Genomic DNA, 20,000 nt, shown 5'->3' with positions numbered 1-20,000 from the left:
ATTATCTTCATTTGGCCAGGGATTATATCTCAAGAAATCTTAATTATAGGTCAAGAGTACCTGTTTTTTCCTTATGGATCACAAATTACATTTACTTCTCAACAACAGATTATCAATCTCCTGGAAAAGAAAACAATATCTAAACTTAGATAAGATCCTTGAAGTCAAATCTGTTATGAGTTATGTACTGATTTAACTTTTGAAGATGTGATAAGGTTATTATGAGATATACAAAAAGAATAAGTATGAAAAAAATAATATTATTGTACAAGAATATTTACATATCAACATGATACCAATTTTGTTGATCAAGGGAGCAGAGATGAAGTGAGGAAGATGTTCAATAGATGGGTTTTACAAATAACATTCTGACTTGCACATCTATGCAAGTGTGCTGCTGAGTGGATAGTCACACTCACACCATGTTAGCTAGCCCTTGGTTGTCTCATCTGGGGCTAACATCATGCTCAGTTATTTCAAAGTCAACAATTTAAGTCTGTCATGTGAGTTGATTTATGTAATAACACAACATATATATTGCTGATGTTACTTGAGGCATGGCATGGACAAACAAAACCTGTTGATTATATAATTCACATTCCTAGATGATGCTATTCACTCCCAACATTTCATTTGGTAATCACCATTCAATGAGCAGCAGCAGCACCACCACCATCACCACCACCAGTAACAGTAGCAGCAGAAGGTCCAATCCACTCTCAGGAAACATGTCAGGAGCAAGACTTGTCCTTACTCTTCATTATCAACTCCATAATACTTCAAATATAATCTGAATTTCCCTGTTTAAGCCACATGACCAAAGGATTCAGCAGCTGTTCTTGCATTCCTTAATATCTTGGAAATGTTGGAGGCAGGAAATATGATCCATGCCATGAAATGTTCAAAGTAATAATCTTGTAATATCCGTCTTGAAATGTTGAAAATTATGTTCCTGTTCTTTTCAAAGAAGTCTTGAAACTTTTCGTGATCAAATTTGATCTTAAAAAGTTTGCTATTTAAGAATGGTAAACTAATGCTTCATATTCAAGAAGTATTCAATGTTTTGAAACTTACAATATTTAGAACTTTTGAAGTCATGGATCTAGTCAAATGTTTTTTTTTCTTTTTTAATATGTGAAGTTATATATCTTAAGAATTTCTTTATACTTTTTATTATATTGGTAACTGCCGAGTATCTTGTATTGAATTCCCATGGTTTTGGAAACCATTAACATTATATTACTTTTTCTTTACATATCTTTGTTATCTTGATTTCCTTTTAATATAATTCACTACTACCATAAACATCATCTTCAAAATTAGAGTACTTTGACTTTTGCAAATACCAAGATGTTTTCAAGTGCACTATCAAAATGAGTACTATTAAATGTTGCTGAACAACGACTACAATATTGTATAGAAAGAAATTGTTTGAATATCTATTAATCAGTACTTAATTAATGTGCTACATATTATATATTTCATTATCATTATTATTATTATTATTATTATTATTATTATCATCATCATCATCATTATAGTTTCAGTAATTATTACTGAATTTTTTCCTTGAATGTTTTTTGCTATATTTTTCTTGCATACTTTATTTCTTATGCAATCTGGCATCTTCCTCTTCTTTTCTTTGTAAATGTGCTATTTTTCTTGTCATCATTATCACATAAAAATTCAAGTTTCTTGTTTGTTTACTTATGAATCATCATAAAGGCACATGTTCCGAGCCAAAGTACTTCTGAAGTCTTTTACTAAAAATTTTTTATTGTTCTTTTCTTCATTTGTTGTATTATGTTTTGCATATATCAACTGCCTTCACTGAGTAAGTGTTGTGCTGTAGTTTGTTATTGGGCAGGTCCTTTTTCACTTCATCCAACTCTTCACACAGTGTGATGCTAGCATCTTGATTACTTCTGTGGCTGCTTAAGTCACCGGTATTGCTATCAGGCTCAAAGGTGAAAGAATCATCTATGCTGGAGTGCATCTCACTACTGACACTAAGACCATCCTCATCAGAGGAGAAGTCTGAAGAGTCTTCAGACCTTGCATGATGCTTACGTTGCGCCTTCTGTTTTGCTTCACTTTTATTAGGCTGGTGACATCAATTAAGAATTAGAACATAAAAATATTCATATGATAAATCAAAATATTTTAAAACAATAAGTAAACTTTGAATATCATGTGATATTTATGCACACTGTTTATAAGTATCTTTTCTACTTAGTATAGAAAGCTTTACTTTTATGAGTGATTTATGCAATAATGGTAACCAAACAGCAGTAAATCCAATCAAACTAAGATATTTGTACAACACTAACACAATAAGTGCCCAGGACTATGAATGGCAACAAGAAATTAAATACTGAAGAACATAGATGCTATTTAAAGGTGTTTTTATTTGAGGAAATATGTATTTAAGTGAAAAGATGTATTTATGAGTATACATGAAGTAATAAAGAAATCTACAGAACACTTTTATCACCATGCATTATGGAAAGTCAAGGCATGCTTAGTACTGAAGCCTGGAATCAAAATGAAAATTATGAATAATGTTGAATTTTCTCAGAAACATTATTTTTCAGAAAAATAGACCCTTAAACCACTGTCTGGCTTCCTCCCAGAGATGTGGACTGAACTCCAGTAATATAAAGAAACAAAAACAGCAATGAAAGAGTGCACATACCAGTTTGTGGCTCTCCTCCAGGTGCTTCATAAGTACTGCTACCACAACATTCACCAGCACAAACTGTGCCATCAGCACAAACACGACAAAGAAGATGGGAGCCACAAAGGGATAGAGACAGCAGTTCTTCACACAGTCTGGGTGGGTGTCACACTTGTCCCGTAGGGTATCCTGACAAAGATTCATATGATTTTTAGTTATGCTTTACAAACATGAAAATCTCAAACTTTTACCTCCCAATTTACACTAATGTGGATTATACATATTATACCAAAATGAATTGACAATTTCTTTTATGCTTCGTTTTCCACAATATAGTTGGACATGTGTCTGCTGACCTCTGCAGTAAAACAAGCTCTAATTGATTTATGACCATGACCTACTACCTTGCCCTTACCTGCACTCTCCTTCTAAAGAAACAAGAAGAGTGACGAGGGGGGGAAGGAAAGGAGGAGATGCAGGTAGTAGGGATCAACACCTCTCTTTCTCACCTAGTTGTGAGATAATGGAAAAGAGCCACGCTAGGCTTGTGCTGTCCTGCCTCCTGATCTGTTTCTATAAAAATTCTGCTTAGATTTATGTATGGTCTTTTCACACATTGTTTCATCATCAAGTTTGTTCCACGTTGCTATACATCTGTGAGGAAAGCTGTATTTCTTTATGTTTCTTCTGCAATCACTCACTTTTAGTTTCCTTCCATGTCCTCTAGTGCTCCTCATATCAAGTTTAACAAGATCATCTCTGTCCTGCTTCTCTATCCCTTCCAATATCCTATATAATGCTATCATATCACTTCTCTCCCTACTTTCTTCCAGTGTAGTTAGTCCCAGTTTTTCCAGCCTCTTTTCATAACTATATTCACACAGATTTGTAAGGATTTTTGTTACAGCTTTCTGGATTCTTTCCAGCTTCCTGATGTTGTTTTTAAGATTTGGTGACCACACCAATGCTGCATACTCCAAAAGCAGATGTATCATTGTTGTTATCAACTTTTATATCATATCTTCATCAATGTATGTAAATGCTGCTCTGATATATCTAAGTAGATTATAAGTTTCTCCTGTGATCTTGTTAATATGCTTTTCAAATGATATGCTGCTAGAAATGGTTACTCCCAGGTCCTTGTCTTCTCTCCTTTTATCAGTTTCTTCATTTTGGAGGTGATAACTGCCTTTTGTTCTAGCACTCCTTCCAAACTCCATCACACTATATTTCTTAGCATTAGATTCTATGTTCCATTTTATTAACCATTCATGCATTTTCCATAAGTCTTGATTTAGTGCTTTAGTCCTGATTTGAGACTCTGCTCATGATCCTTGCATAAGCAGCAGAGACTTATGTAGCTAGTTACTCCTTCTGGCATGTTGTTAATATAAACAACAAACATGATTGGTGCTAGTAATGAACCTTGTGGGACTCTACTTATTACTTCTTTCCATTTTGACTTTTCACCTCTGACAACTATCTTCATTTCTCTACCCATCAAAAAGTTAGTCATCCACCTTAATAATGATCCTCCCAGTCCTTCTATACTTTTCAATTTCCATATCAACCTTTTGTATGGTACTTTATCAAAAGCTTTTTTAAGATCGAAGTATATGCAATCAGCCTATCCATCTCTCTAATTCACTATATCCACTACTCTTAAGTAAAATCTAAACAAATTAGTTGCACAGGATCTACCTTCCAGGAACCCAAATTGTTTCTCTGTTATCACTCTGTCCTCTTCCAAGAATTTCAACCACCTGTTCTTGATTATTCTCTCTCAAATTTTTACTACCACACTCGTCAGTGATACCAGGAAATACTTTAATGGGTCCTCTTGTTCCTTGATGGATGGTTGGATAGAATGACTGTCAATGAGAGCAATACAAAAAAAAAAAAAAAAAATAATAATAAAAAAATAAAATAAATAAATAAATAAATAAAATAAATAAAAAATAAATAAATAAATAAACCAAAAACACGCACAGAAACAAACAAACAAACAAGCACACACACAATAATGAGAGAGAGAGAGAGAGAGAGAGAGAGAGAGAGAGAGAGAGAGAGAGAGAGAGAGAGAGAGAGAGAGAGAGAGAGAGAGAGAGAGAGAGAGAGAGAGTTGAGGGTAGGTAGTGCGAGGCTGGTTCTAATCCCTCCACCTTCCTCCTCCCTTCCCTCCACGTTGGGGTGTTCAAACCCAGCTATGGAAGTGACTGATGGATGTGTACTGCGAGCCTATTTAGAGAAATAATTATCCTAAATTTTTTTGCAATGACTGTACTTAGTAATTTTTTTTTTTTCCCCACACAATACAATGGTACCTTAATGTGATAATTTAATAAATTTTGTGACATAGCTTGTAGCTCAACCTGATTGTATCTCAAATAATTTTCCCCATTTAAATTAACTGAAATGCTACTAATTTGTTTTGGACCCCTAAAATGTACCCAAGTTTTTTGTTACATGTTTTTAATACAGTAGGCCTTTGATAGGAGACAGCTATAATACACAACACACAATGATGAGGATTGTAATATCCCATGAGATGATAAAACAAAACACCCATGATCGTAAGACATTACAGCCCTTAGCTAGGTAATGTTATGTACAGCCTCCCAGATGATAAATCAAACCCCCTTACATGGTAAGATCCAGGGAGGAAGTACAGGCTGCTATACAAATCTGAATATATATTGCCCTCTGGACCCCACTGTCTATACACAGCTGTGGAGGCACTGGCATTTAATGCTTACAAGATGCACAATACAAGTAGAAGCTCGTGCAGCCCACAATATAAGATGATGGGGAATCACTGCTCTCTCCTTCTGTCAACAAATACCAAGTAAACCCCTAGCTTGCTCCGTTTGGGAGTTCTAGCCTTTAACAACATTGCCAATGGGTCAAATTTCCCTTGTACTGGCTGGGTGTTACCACCAGAGCAAAGCAATATACTGTACTGCCTATATATCTACAGTAATTTGCCCTTCTGACTGCAGTTACACAAGTCTTCCCCATACTCAAGTCTGTTAGGAACTAAGCAAAGCCCTGCTATCCCAAATGCTCCCCAACTGAGCCCTATGCACCCTCAGAGGCACAAAAAGGGAAACAGGTGAGGAGGGGAACAGGGAAGCAATAAATCCTGCGTGCCTGCTTGCCTTCCCATGCTGACTTGTACAAGGGCAGGTTAACAGGTTTGCATTGATTTTGACATTGCAGTAACTTAAATCAACTCTTAGACTAACAAGTGTATAGCTCTCAGAGCAAGGGAACAATGGGAACTGGGTGAAATTAATTATGGAAAGAACTTTTTGGCATGGGAAATTTTGATAGTAACCAGGCAGGGTGCTAGGCTATGTGTGACATGCTCAGCCTCTCTCGCTCTCTTGATGTCATAATGGACTTTGGCTTGTCTTTTTTTACTTATCTCTATTGTATGTAAATGGCACAGCACAAAATCCACACAAGCACATACACACACATTCTGAATACCCAAGAGAGATGATGATTCTTTACCTAAAACATTTCTCAAGGCATTCCTGATTAAGCCTTGGAAATGCTAGTACTAAGTGAATTTCTAAAAAATAACTTATAGTCAGCATCATCAGGGCAATAAGACAACAGTGTACCTTCATGATACCATTCCAGTTGTCACCTGTTGCTACACGGAATAAAGTGAGAAAGGCCATTCCAAAATTTTTGAAGTGTGCGTGTTCACCAAGTCCTTGGCAAGGATACTCCTCATCACATTCTGGAAAAAGAGACAAACCACAATAACAACTTTCCTTATCCATATAAACTGCAATTACACAATATGGATAGTGTGACTTTTTAAATTGTGAACCATATCTCCTTACCAAGTCTACCAAATAGTTCCACTCCAAGAGCAGCAAAGATGAAAAATAGTAAGAAAAACAAAAGTCCAAGGTTGCCCACTTGTGGAAGTGCTTGCATAACTGTATCCAGCAAAGCACGGATGCCCTTGGCCATCTTCAGCAGTTTCAACACTGTTGAGACATGAAAAGTAAATATGAAGTAGCAGGAGTACATTAGTTTTGTAAATTGCACATGGAAATATGTTCACAATACATAGCATGCATATATTTATTTCTACTATATGTGATGTCATTGTTGACAATGCATGAGCCATAGTCAACAAAAGTGCAAAACTTGTAGAGATAATGAGCAAAAATTAAGATGGTAAGAATTTAAGACTTAGTGCAAAACCTGAATTCTGTGAAATTTGTAGAGTAATATATATATATATATATATATATATATATATATATATATATATATATATATATATATATATATATATATATATATATATATATATATATATATATATATATATATATATATATATATATATATATATATATATATATATATATATATATATATATATATATATATATATATATATATATATATATATATATATATATATATATATATATATATATATATATATATATATATATATATATATATATATATATATATATATATATATATATATATATATATATATATATATATATATATATATATATATATATATATATATATATATATATATATATATATATATATATATATATATATATATATATATATATATATATATATATATATATATATATATATATATATATATATATATATATATATATATATATATATATATATATATATATATATATAGTATAAACCTGAATATCTGTGAAATTTGTAGAGTATATATATATATATATATATATATATATATATATATATATATATATATATATATATATATATATATATATATATATATATATATATATATATATATATATATATATATATATATATATATATATATATATATATATATATATATATATAAATATATATATATATATATATATATATATATATATATATATATATATATATATATATATATATATATATATATATATATATATATATATATATATATATATATATATATATATATATATATATATATATATATATATATATATATATATATATATATATATATATATATATATATATATATATATATATATATATATATATATATATATATACACACAGTAATACTCTGCTTAACGAACGTTCGTTTAATGAATTTCCGGTTTAAGGTACTATATAAAGTTTGACCAAAAAGTCCGCATAACGTACAACCACATCCGTTTTAGCAAATTTTCTGGGTTTGAATTTACTGGATGAGGGACCAAACGCGGTAGCTTCGCTGTGATTGGCTGGGTCTCCGCCTCTGTCTCTAGCGCTCCTGAAGCTGGATCCAAGATTCTTTAACAATGTCAGAGCAGCCTCTTGTAGCGAAATGGCATCCATGAAAGCTAGAAGGGACGGTGACAAAGTTGCTATCAAGTTGCTCTGAGGTTGCTGGGAACACCACCTCTCCAGGTGGTGTTACTGTCTTATATATGCATTTATGTTCACAAAACAACATTTCTATTAGGTTTTTACAAACCCCAAGAAAGGATTGTTTTGTAATACATAAAGTGAAATACCAACAAAACAAAGTAGAGATGAGATGAGCCACAGATGAAGCGGGAGACTTGCGGCGACTCGGCCGCTTCTTCTTCTTCTTGTGACCCTTTTAGCCTGCGTGTCGTCTTTCCCCATGATATTTGTTTCCACTCCTCTATTGCCTGCTATAATGGATATCACATCTTAGTATTCATATATGCTCATGCCACGAGGATAACCTTGACTCCGTGGCAGTGAGTGATAGTGAATTACAAATGAAATACCGTAGTATTTCATTAATAATTCACTATCACTCACTGCCACGGAGTTGAGGTTATCCTCGTGGCAGTGAGTGATAGTGAATTACTAATGAAATACTGTGGTATTTCATTAATAATTCACTATCACTCACTGCCACGGAGTTGAGGTTATCTTCATGGCATGAGCATATATGAATACTAAGATGTGATATCCATTATAGCAGGCAATAGAGGAGTGGAAACAAATATCATGGGGAAGGACAACACGCAGGCTAAAAGGGTCACAAGAAGAAGAAGCGGCCGAGTCGCCGCGAGTCTCCCGCTTCGTCTGTGGCTCATCTTATCTCTGCTTTATTCTTTGGTATTCCATTAAGATTTCACTTTATGCATTACAAAACAATCCTTTCTTGGGGGCAAGGTTTGTAAAAAGCTAATAGAAATGTTGTTTTGTGAACATAAATGCGAGAATGTGAGAGAATTCATACGTAGCTCCTCTAACTTCCAAAGACTCATATGACATCATAAAAGTAGTGGTACACCGGTGGCCCAAAATGCTGCCAAACGTATATAATATTTTTTTTTAACCCATATGGTATGTTGGGGACCAGTCCAGAACACATCCCCCTATTTCCATTATTTCCTATGGGAAAATTACGTCCGCTTAACGAATTTTCGCTCTACGAACAGCTTTGACACCCCCTATCCTGTTCGTTAAGCAGAGTATTACTATATATATATATATATATATATATATATATATATATATATATATATATATATATATATATGTTCGTTAAGCAGAGTATTACTGTATATATATATATATATATATATATATATATATATATATATATATATATATATATATATATATATCTCTCTCTCTCTCTCTCTCTCTCTCTCTCTCTATATATATATATATATATATATATATATATATATATATATATATATATATATATATATATATATATATATATATATATATAGAATATATACAGTAAGGTTCCGGGTTATGTCGGTCTTGAGTTACGTCAAACTCGTAGTTACGTCAGTCCACTATAAGGCAACTTAAGATTAAAATAATTGAAAATTTATAAATCGTATAGTGCGGGATTTATTGTTATTGTTGGCCGCTAGGCGTCACTAGTGGTTACCCGCCACACGGCCCGCCTCACGCTTGAATACAATAACACCCTGCCTCAGTTCCACCACACTGTCGCCCCTGGCAAGAGTGTTATCCTACTTCAGCGTTTACTGACTCAAGTTCTTAGTATCTTGCTCAATGGCACCAAAGAGTAAACTCCTTAATGACAGCAGTGATGCTAAGAAAAGCCCGTTACCATGACAACAGGGAGGTTGACGACCTTGAGGGCTCGCGCACCCACCATCACAACAATAACGACACTCGCAGCTCACTTGTACTGTCTGCGCCTGTCTGCTGATCCCTACTGCCCTTTCCTATTGCATTTCCTGCTCTGCTGTCCACGCTTCTACTCCCACCGCACTGCACCACGCTCCCAGCTGTCCGCCTCGATCTGCCCACCCTCCTGGCGGCCTCAGGCGTCCACCCCTCTCGGCAACCTGCAGTCCGCGTTCGCGGCCCTAATCAACAACAAAAACAAGCTTGTGTTTCTTATTCCTACATAGTTGTAATTATTATAACAATATAACCTTTTACTTACCTGAATGACCATAAACAATGATTGGTTGAAAATTCGATAATATGCTTTGAAATGTACGGAAACTCGAGTTACGTACAAAATCAACTTACGTCATGTTTCAGGAACGTAATTCTGACGTAAACCGAGACCTTACTGTATGTATATGTATATATATATATATATATATATATATATATATATATATATATATATATATATATATATATATATATATATATATATATATATATATATATATATATATATATATATATATATATATATATATATATATATATATATATATATATATATATATATATATATATATATATATATATATATATATATATATATATATATATATATATATATATATATATATATATATATATATATATATATATATATATATATATATATATATATATATATATATATATATATATATATATATATATATATATATATATATATATATATATATATATATATATATATATATATATACATATATATATATTCTATATATATATATATATATATATATATATATATATATATATATATATATATATATATATATATATATATATATATATATATATATATATATATACAGTAGAATCTCAAATCTTGATCATAATTGGGACCAAAAATACTGATCGAGATTCGAAATATCGAGATGCGAAGTTAACTTCTTATAGAGAAAATGTAATTAGGACCAAAGCTTTGGCAACTAACCTATATTAACTACGTTAACGTTGAATCTGTGAATAATTTTTTTTTTGCCAATGTCACTGATTTTTCATCCTTCTTGCTTTTTAATGCCCAGGGTTTGAATGTCTGGGGAGGCCGCGGTGACTGGTACACTACACTCCACAAGTTGCCGCTAGGTGAGAGCAATCGAAACAATCGCATCGCCATGCATCATGTTTGTTTTGATACAATAAAATGAAAAATGTAAGACATAACATTCCAGTGGGTGCCCTCCCATCCAGGCATATGAGGCAACGAGGTTGTCGATGCTGCTGCCAAGATGGCCCTGACGGACCATAACATTACCCCGCTCACCCTGCCACTCTCCACCTCCAAACGCCTCATCGCCCACACCTGTCAGTCCATATGGAATGAATCCCTCACCCCTGTCTTACAAACCACCTCAATGGGCCAGTACTGCAGTGATTCTTCCCCGCAACCATGGGTTAGAAAAACATCCCGCAAGCTGGACGTCGCCCTCACGTGTCTCCACCTCAGCCACACACGACTCACAGCTCATCTCCACCGCATGAGCCTTGCCCCAGACCCGTACTGCCCTTTGTGCATCAGCATCCCTGAAACTATGAACCACTTCATGCTGGAGTGTCCACGCTTCCACTCACATCGTGTGGTGCTGCAAGAACTCCGTGCCCTGGGAGTAACCACATTTGACTTGCCCACCCTGCTTGGGGCGGTAGGCATCGACTCGTCACGGCAATCAGCAGTGCTTGCCTCACCTGTGCCTTCCTCAACAAGACTAACCAACTGCAATGCTTGTGAGAACACCACAGGCTTCCTCCAGGGCTCATAGGATTGTAATAGATCGTCGCAGCCCTTAACAACAACAACAATAAAATGAAAAATAGCGATCGAGATTCGTGTAATTTGATCGAGATATGTGAATTGTGGGTTTTTGATGGTGCAATCGAGATGAGAAATATTGAGATGAGATTGATCGAGATTCAAGATTCTACTATATATATATATATATATATATATATATATATATATATATATATATATATATATATATATATATATATATATATATATACACACACACACACACACACACACACACACACATATATATATATATATATATATATATATATATATATATATATATATATATATATATATATATATATATATATATATATATATATATATATATATATATATATATATATATATATATATATATATATATATATATATATATATATATATATATATATATATATATATATATATATATATATATATATATATATATATATATATATATATATATATATATATATATATATATATATATATATATATATATATATATATATATATATATATATATATATATATATATATATATATATATATATATATATATATATATATATATATATATATATATATATATATATATATATATATATATATATATATATATATATATATATATATATATATATATATATATATATATATATATATATATATATATATATATATATATATATATATATATATATATATATATATATACACACAGTAATACTCTGCTTAACTAACGTTCGTTTAATGAATTTCGGTTTAAGGTACTATATAAAGTTTGACCAAAAGTCCGTGATAACGTACAACCACATCCGTTTTAGCAAATTTTCTGGGTTTGAATTTGCTGGATGAGGGACCAAACGCGGTAGCTTCGCTGTGATTGGCTGGCTCTCCGCCTCTGTCTCTAGCGCTCCTGAAGCTGGATCCAAGATTCTTTAACAATGTCAGAGCAGCCTCTTGTAGCGAAATGGCATCCATGAAAGCTAGAAGGGACGGTGACAAAGTTGCTATCAAGTTGCTCTGAGGTTGCTGGGAACACCACCTCTCCAGGTTGTGTTACTGTCTTATATATGCATTTATGTTCACAAAACAACATTTCTATTAGGTTTTTACAAACCCCAAGAAAGGATTGTTTTGTAATACATAAAGTGAAATCTTACATGGAATACCAACAAAACAAAGCAGAGATGAGATGAGCCACAGATGAAGCGGGAGACTTGCGGCGACTCGGCCGCTTCTTCTTCTTCTTGTGACCCTTTTAGCCTGCGTGTTGTCTTTCCCCATGATATTTGTTTCCACTCCTCTATTGCCTGCTATAATGGATATCACATCTTAGTATTCATATATGCTCATGCCATGAAGATAACCTCAACTCCGTGGCAGTGAGTGATAGTGAATTATTAATGAAATACTGTGGTATTTCATTAATAATTCACTCTCACTCACTGCCACGGAGTCAAGGTTATCCTCGTGGCATGAGCATATATGAATACTAAGATGTGATATCCATTATAGCAGGCAATAGAGGAGTGGAAACAAATATCATGGGGAAGGACAACACGCAGGCTAAAAGGGTCACAAGAAGAAGAAGAAGCGGCCGAGTCGCCGCGAGTCTCCGCTTCGTCTGTGGCTCATCTTATCTCTGCTTTATTCTTTGGTATTCCATTAAGATTTCACTTTATGCATTACAAAACAATCCTTTCTTGGGGGCAAGGTTTGTAAAAAGCTAATAGAAATGTTGTTTTGTGAACATAAATGCGAGAATGTGAGAGAATTCATACGTAGCTCCTCTAACTTCCAATGACTCATATGACATCATAAAAGTAGTGGTACACCGGTGGCCCAAAATGCTGCCAAACGTATATAATATTTTTTTTTAACCCATATGGTATGTTGGGGACCAGTCCAGAACACATCCCCCTATTTCCATTATTTCCTATGGGAAAATTACGTCTGCTTAACGAATTTTCGCTCTACGAACAGCTTTGACACCCCCTATCCTGTTCGTTAAGCAGAGTATTACTGTATATATATATATATATGTTCGTTAAGCAGAGTATTACTGTATATATATATATATATATATATATATATATATATATATATATATATATATATATATTCTCTCTCTCTCTCTCTCTCTCTCTCTCTCTCTCTCTCTATATATATATATATATATATATATATATATATATATATATATATATATATATAGAATATATACAGTAAGGTTCCGGGTTATGTCGGTCTTGAGTTACGTCAAACTCGTAGTTACGTCAGTCCACTATAAGGCAACTTAAGATTAAAATAATTGAAAATTTATAAATCGTATAGTGCGGGATTTATTGTTATTGTTGGCGCTGGCGTCACTAGTGGTTACCCGCCACACGGCCAGCCTCACGCTTGAATACAATAACACCCTGCCTCAGTTCCACCACACTGTCGCCCCTGGCAAGAGTGTTATCCTACTTCAGCGTTTACTGACTCAAGTTCTTAGTATCTTGCTCAATGGCACCAAAGAGTAAACTCCTTAATGACAGCAGTGATGCTAAGAAAAGCCCGTTACCATGACAACAGGGAGGTTGACGACCTTGAGGGCTCGCGCACCCACCATCACAACAATAACGACACTCGCAGCTCACTTGCACTGTCTGCGCCTGTCTGCTGATCCCTACTGCCCTTTCCTATTGCATTTCCTGCTCTGCTGTCCACGCTTCTACTCCCACCGCACTGCACTACGCTCCCAGCTGTCCGCCCTCGATCTGCCCACCCTCCTGGCGGCCTCAGGCGTCCACCCCTCTCGGCAACCTGCAGTCCGCGTTCGCGGCCCTAATCAACAACAAAAACAAGCTTGTGTTTCTTATTCCTACATAGTTGTAAATTATTATAACAATATAACCTTTTACTTACCTGAATGACCATAAACAATGATTGGTTGAAAATTCGATAATATGCTTTGAAATGTACGGAAACTCGAGTTACGTAAAAAATCAACTTACGTCATGTTTCAGGAACGTAAGTCTGACGTAAACCGAGACCTTACTGTATGTATATATATATATATATATATATATATATATATATATATATATATATATATATATATATATATATATATATATATATATATATATATATATATATATATATATATATATATATATATATATATATATATATATATATATATATATATATATATATATATATATATATATATATATATATATATATATATATATATATATATATATATATATATATATATATATATATATATATATATATATATATATATATATATATATATATATATATATATATATATATATATATATATATATATATATATATATATATATATATATATATATATATATATATATATATATATATATATATATATATATATATATATATATATATATATATATATATATATATATATATATATATATATACAGTAGAATCTCAAATCTTGATCATAATTGGGACCAAAAATACTGATCGAGATTCGAAATATCGAGATGCAAAGTTAACTTCTTATAGAGAAAAATGTAATTAGGACCAAAGCTTTGGCAACTAACCTATATTAACTACGTTAACGTTGAATCTGTGAATAATTTTTTTTTTTTGCCAATGTCACTGATTTTTTCATCCTTCTTGCTTTTTAATGCCCAGGGTTTGAATGTATGGGGGAGGCCGCGTGTGACTGGTACACACTACACTCCACAAGTTGCCGCTAGGTGAGAGAGCAATCGAAACAATCGCATCGCCATGCGTCATGTTTGTTTTGATACAATAAAATGAAAAATGTAAGACATAACATTCCAGTGGGTGCCCTCCCATCCAGGCATATGAGGCAACGAGGTTGTCGATGCTGCTGCCAAGATGGCCCTGACGGACCATAACATTACCCCGCTCACCCTGCCACTCTCCACCTCCAAACGCTTCATTGCCCACACCTGTCAGTCCATATGGAATGAATCCCTCACCCCTGTCTTACAAACCACCTCAGTGGGCCAGTACTGCAGTGATTCTTCCCCGCAACCATGGGTTAGAAAAATGTCCCGCAAGCTGGACGTCGCCCTCACGCGTCTCCACCTCGGCCACACACGACTCACCGCTCACCTCCACCCCATGAGCCTTGCCCCAGACCCGTACTGCCCTTGGTGCATCAGCATCCCTGAAACTATGAACCACTTCATGCTGGAGTGTCCACGCTTCCACTCACATCGTGTGGTGCTGCAAGAACTCCGTGCCCTGGGAGTAACCACATTTGACTTGCCCACCCTGCTTGGGGCGGTAGGCATCGACTCGTCACGGCAATCAGCAGTGCTTCGCCTCACCTGTGCCTTCCTCAACAAGACTAACCAACTGCAATGCTTGTGAGAACACCACAGGCTTCCCTCCAGGGCTCATAGGATTGTAATAGATCGTCGCAGCCCTTAACAACAACAACAATAAAATGAAAAATAGCGATCGAGATTCGTGTAATTTGATCGAGATATGTGAATTGTGGGTTTTTGATGGTGCAATCGAGATGAGAAATATTGAGATGAGATTGATCGAGATTCAAGATTCTACTGTATATATATATATATATATACTATATATATATATATATATATATATATATATATATATATATATATATATACATACACACACACACACACACACACACATATATATATATATATATATATATATATATATATATATATATATATATATATATATATATATATATATATATATATATATATATATATATATATATATATATATATATATATATATATATATATATATATATATATATATATATATATATATATATATATATATATATATATATATATATATATATATATATATATATATATATATATATATATATATATATATATATATATATATATATATATATATATATATATATATATATATATATATATATATATATATATATATATATAAAACTATACCTTAAACCTGTAGAGCTTTATAATTTTAATTATTATTTTGACTAATGCTTCTTGTTAATACGAGCTTATTCAAGTAATAAGAACAACAGACAGTATCAGGACTGCTCACCACGTGCAATTCTAAGGACACGCATCACCCGGATAATGGTGGGGTTGATTGGGATCAGATCACTCTTCATCTCCTCCAGCACGATGCCCACGACTGATAGGATCACAATGAACACATCCAGCTGGTTCCACCTGAGCCACACCATGGGGAAAACTGGTGTTAGGCCACAATCACCAAATGATTATTGAGATGGAATGTCTTACTATAAAGGACAGCAGAAAAAGAAGAAAATATGAAGTACTAATAGCAATTAAATTCAGAGTTTACAAATGGCTTATAAGCAGAACCAAATATAGAGAGGTATGCAAAATCCATTGCTATATAATGTTAATCTAATCTAACCTTTTACAAACAATTATTCAAAGTTATCAGGTAACAGAAATACTGGACATATTTGAAAAAAAAATGTTCATATATGAAATGTAAAGCAAATGAAAAGAAAAACTTATCAAACTATAAGCAACTATATGTACTAAGATGTAAGATACTAAGAATAGTCAAATTCACTTAAAAAGACTGAACTCTTCCTAGACCTACTTAGCAACTACTAAAGAAATAGCATTCCTAAAGCAATGCTAGAACTTAATAATAAAAGGTGTTCATGCATAGAAAATATGTCATATTCCTTTCAAAACTGAGACAAGTGACACTAACAAAAATTGAGAAAAGACTGGTTGAAGCAGGGAGCACTTTGAAATCTTGGCCGACAGTTGCCTTACTAAGGTTTGAGATTTCTTTCACAAAATATCCAGGAAATTTAGGAGAGCAGGAAGAAGGGTCAGCAGAAGGCAATGATTGCCTAGCTATCTGAGATGGCCTTGGGAGGCAAGTTGGTCATTCACAGGCTGTTGCCTCAAAATTACATCATGATTAGGAAGAGGGAGATGTCTATTTTTCTAAACAATTGTAAAGAAATATAACTATTTATCTGTCTGGTGATAATCTGAAGCAACCTTTAGCGGACGCTTCAATCTGTTTCAATCTCTAGTCATTTGACTCATTTACAAAGGGACCATGACATAATATCTGATGATGCATGCAGGTTTATGATTTTTTTTTTTTACACACAATACTTGATTTTTTATTTTACACACAACACTAACTTATGTGGAACTGTTATGAATATTCTCAACAATCCTAATCTCCAATATTTCTATTACCTTTTGTGCTAATACTAATTCACAAATCCACACTGCACTCTATTTATCTAATCCCTCATAGCAATACAAACTGCTGGTTCTACCTGTACTATTTAGGTGGCACTTTCAATGACATTCTCTCTCTCTATCTCTCTCTGTAATCCAGGGCCAGAGACCCTCTTTCTTTAAAAAAAAAAAAAAAAAAAAAAAAAAAAAAAAAACATACCCTATTGTGCCCATTAATATTCTTCCAAACTCATACTTGCATAGATTCCTCTTTTTAAATTATCAAAATTAGTGAAAAGCCCATATATTTAGCAAATCTGATATAGACTGATCTATGATTTACATGCAGCATAATCAGAAAAACAAAAAATGTCTGACTTGAATCTACAATATCAATTGTGTTTAAAAGTTTTTGTATAACAGCAGGCTGCACTGCTGTACTACAGTACTATATTACCTAAGTTTAAGTCTAAGTCAGCTGAACAAAAAAAAATCCTTTTATAATATATGTCTATGAAATGTTTCCATTTAATATCTGAGATTCAAAATTAAATATTTATTCTTTTCAAAAACAAGTTTTTAGAAATAAATATTCATAACATTCTTTTCACATTTGCAAGTATGCAATATTTCAAATGGAACATGAATGTTTAGAACAAGAGATGTGACACATGAGGAATTTTACAACAAATGAAAAGGATTTATTTTAACCATTTCCTTAAAAATGTTCTGTTAAAGGTACAAAATGCTACACTACATGTAGGGATAAAAGGGCTAGAAATTCAATATCTACAAATTATTAATAATGTGCTTGAAGAATACAACAAAAAGAATGAATAGAAGTATCAATGATAGATGACCACATAAATATTAATCATCAAAAGAATTATGTTAGTTCCCAGAATATTGCTTTGAAAATGTTCAGTAATTTCCCGGAAAAGATATATTTATTGACCATTATTTGGCCTTGAATGATTAATAGATTTTCATGCTAATATTGGAAATCAGATGATAGTGAGAACCTTATTTCAATGAAGGCTTGCTGCCTTTCCTTTTCCATAAATAGCCCACATATTGCTGAATAAGTAGATTATGTTCCCATTGTTTCCATAGAAAACAATGGATATAAATAATTCACAGGTGTCAAAAGCAGAACAATTATGTCATTTCTATTAAAAACATCAATTCAAGTAAAACAGTGTTGAATAAGAGCAATTCAATATAAGCTCCTGTGACTTGAGTAAAGAAAAATAGAAAATCAGACCATTCTGTATATTTCTTCTAATGTACATCATTTGTTACTCTCTCAAGCATTAATAATAATGGATAAATATCTACTGAGTTCCCTCCTGTTTCTATATGTCAATGTGGTATATTTCATTAATTTATTTGCTAATAATTAAACTCTGGATGATTAAGGATTCATTCCTCACTCTCTTCTACCCTCTTGCTATTTTGTCCTATTAAAATTCTTCCTTGATGTTTCCATATCCTTAATGGCTTCACCCAAGAAGTCTTATGGACCAATGTGGGTTCCTCTCAACATCTACCTTTATTTTCTATTGAAGTTTACCTACATTCATGGGTGGCCACTGATCAATTTTCTAATATATCACTTTATAGCTTTGTATCTGATTGACAATATGGATTCCATTGTGGTCACTGTTATTTTACATACATGAAAAGTACTGGATAAAGTGTTGTCTAAAGCTTTAATATCTAAACTAACCTATAGTTTCTATCCTCTCTGTCTTCATCACTAGTTTTCTTTATAACAATTCTATTGTAACTTTTAGGTTTATCAAGAATGGTGTTTCTTAGGGTTCTGTCCTGCCATCCACTCTCTATTAGTCACCAATAGCCTTCTAAATGTAACTCACTCACTGTTCTATCTATTAATTCACTAATGATACCACTCTTTAAATAAAGAAGCCTAAAATGCCAAACTTCAGATTTTTCTAAAATTTCTGATTAAGGCAGAGCAACCTCAGTGTTGTTTGGTGTCTCAAAAGCTCAATTCCTCCATCTATGAGCCTAACACAAACTT

The 20,000-nt window shown here is 32.9% G+C and overlaps 1 protein-coding gene across 20 annotated transcripts in view; it reads right to left on the bottom strand.

The window, feature by feature from the left end:
• LOC123517066 (voltage-dependent T-type calcium channel subunit alpha-1I-like) overlaps positions 1–20,000 on the bottom strand; it is a 467,781-nt gene that overhangs the window by 23,010 nt on the left and 424,771 nt on the right. For all 20 annotated transcript variants that reach the window (XM_045276903.1, XM_045276900.1, XM_045276894.1 and 17 more), the window contains 4 exons: positions 16,809–16,939; positions 6,535–6,684; positions 6,307–6,428; positions 2,696–2,866 (listed from right to left, as the gene is read on the bottom strand). In XM_045276903.1, the coding sequence (XP_045132838.1) occupies positions 2,696–2,866; positions 6,307–6,428; positions 6,535–6,684; positions 16,809–16,939 (574 nt within the window). The remainder of the gene's footprint in view (positions 1–2,695; positions 2,867–6,306; positions 6,429–6,534; positions 6,685–16,808; positions 16,940–20,000) is intronic.

Source organism: Portunus trituberculatus, chromosome 41 (assembly GCF_017591435.1).
Source record: "Portunus trituberculatus isolate SZX2019 chromosome 41, ASM1759143v1, whole genome shotgun sequence".
In the NCBI taxonomy this organism is placed as follows: domain Eukaryota; kingdom Metazoa; phylum Arthropoda; class Malacostraca; order Decapoda; family Portunidae; genus Portunus; species Portunus trituberculatus.
The sequence above is the reverse complement of the archived record's forward strand: the minus strand, read 5'-3'. Positions and strand labels throughout refer to the sequence as shown.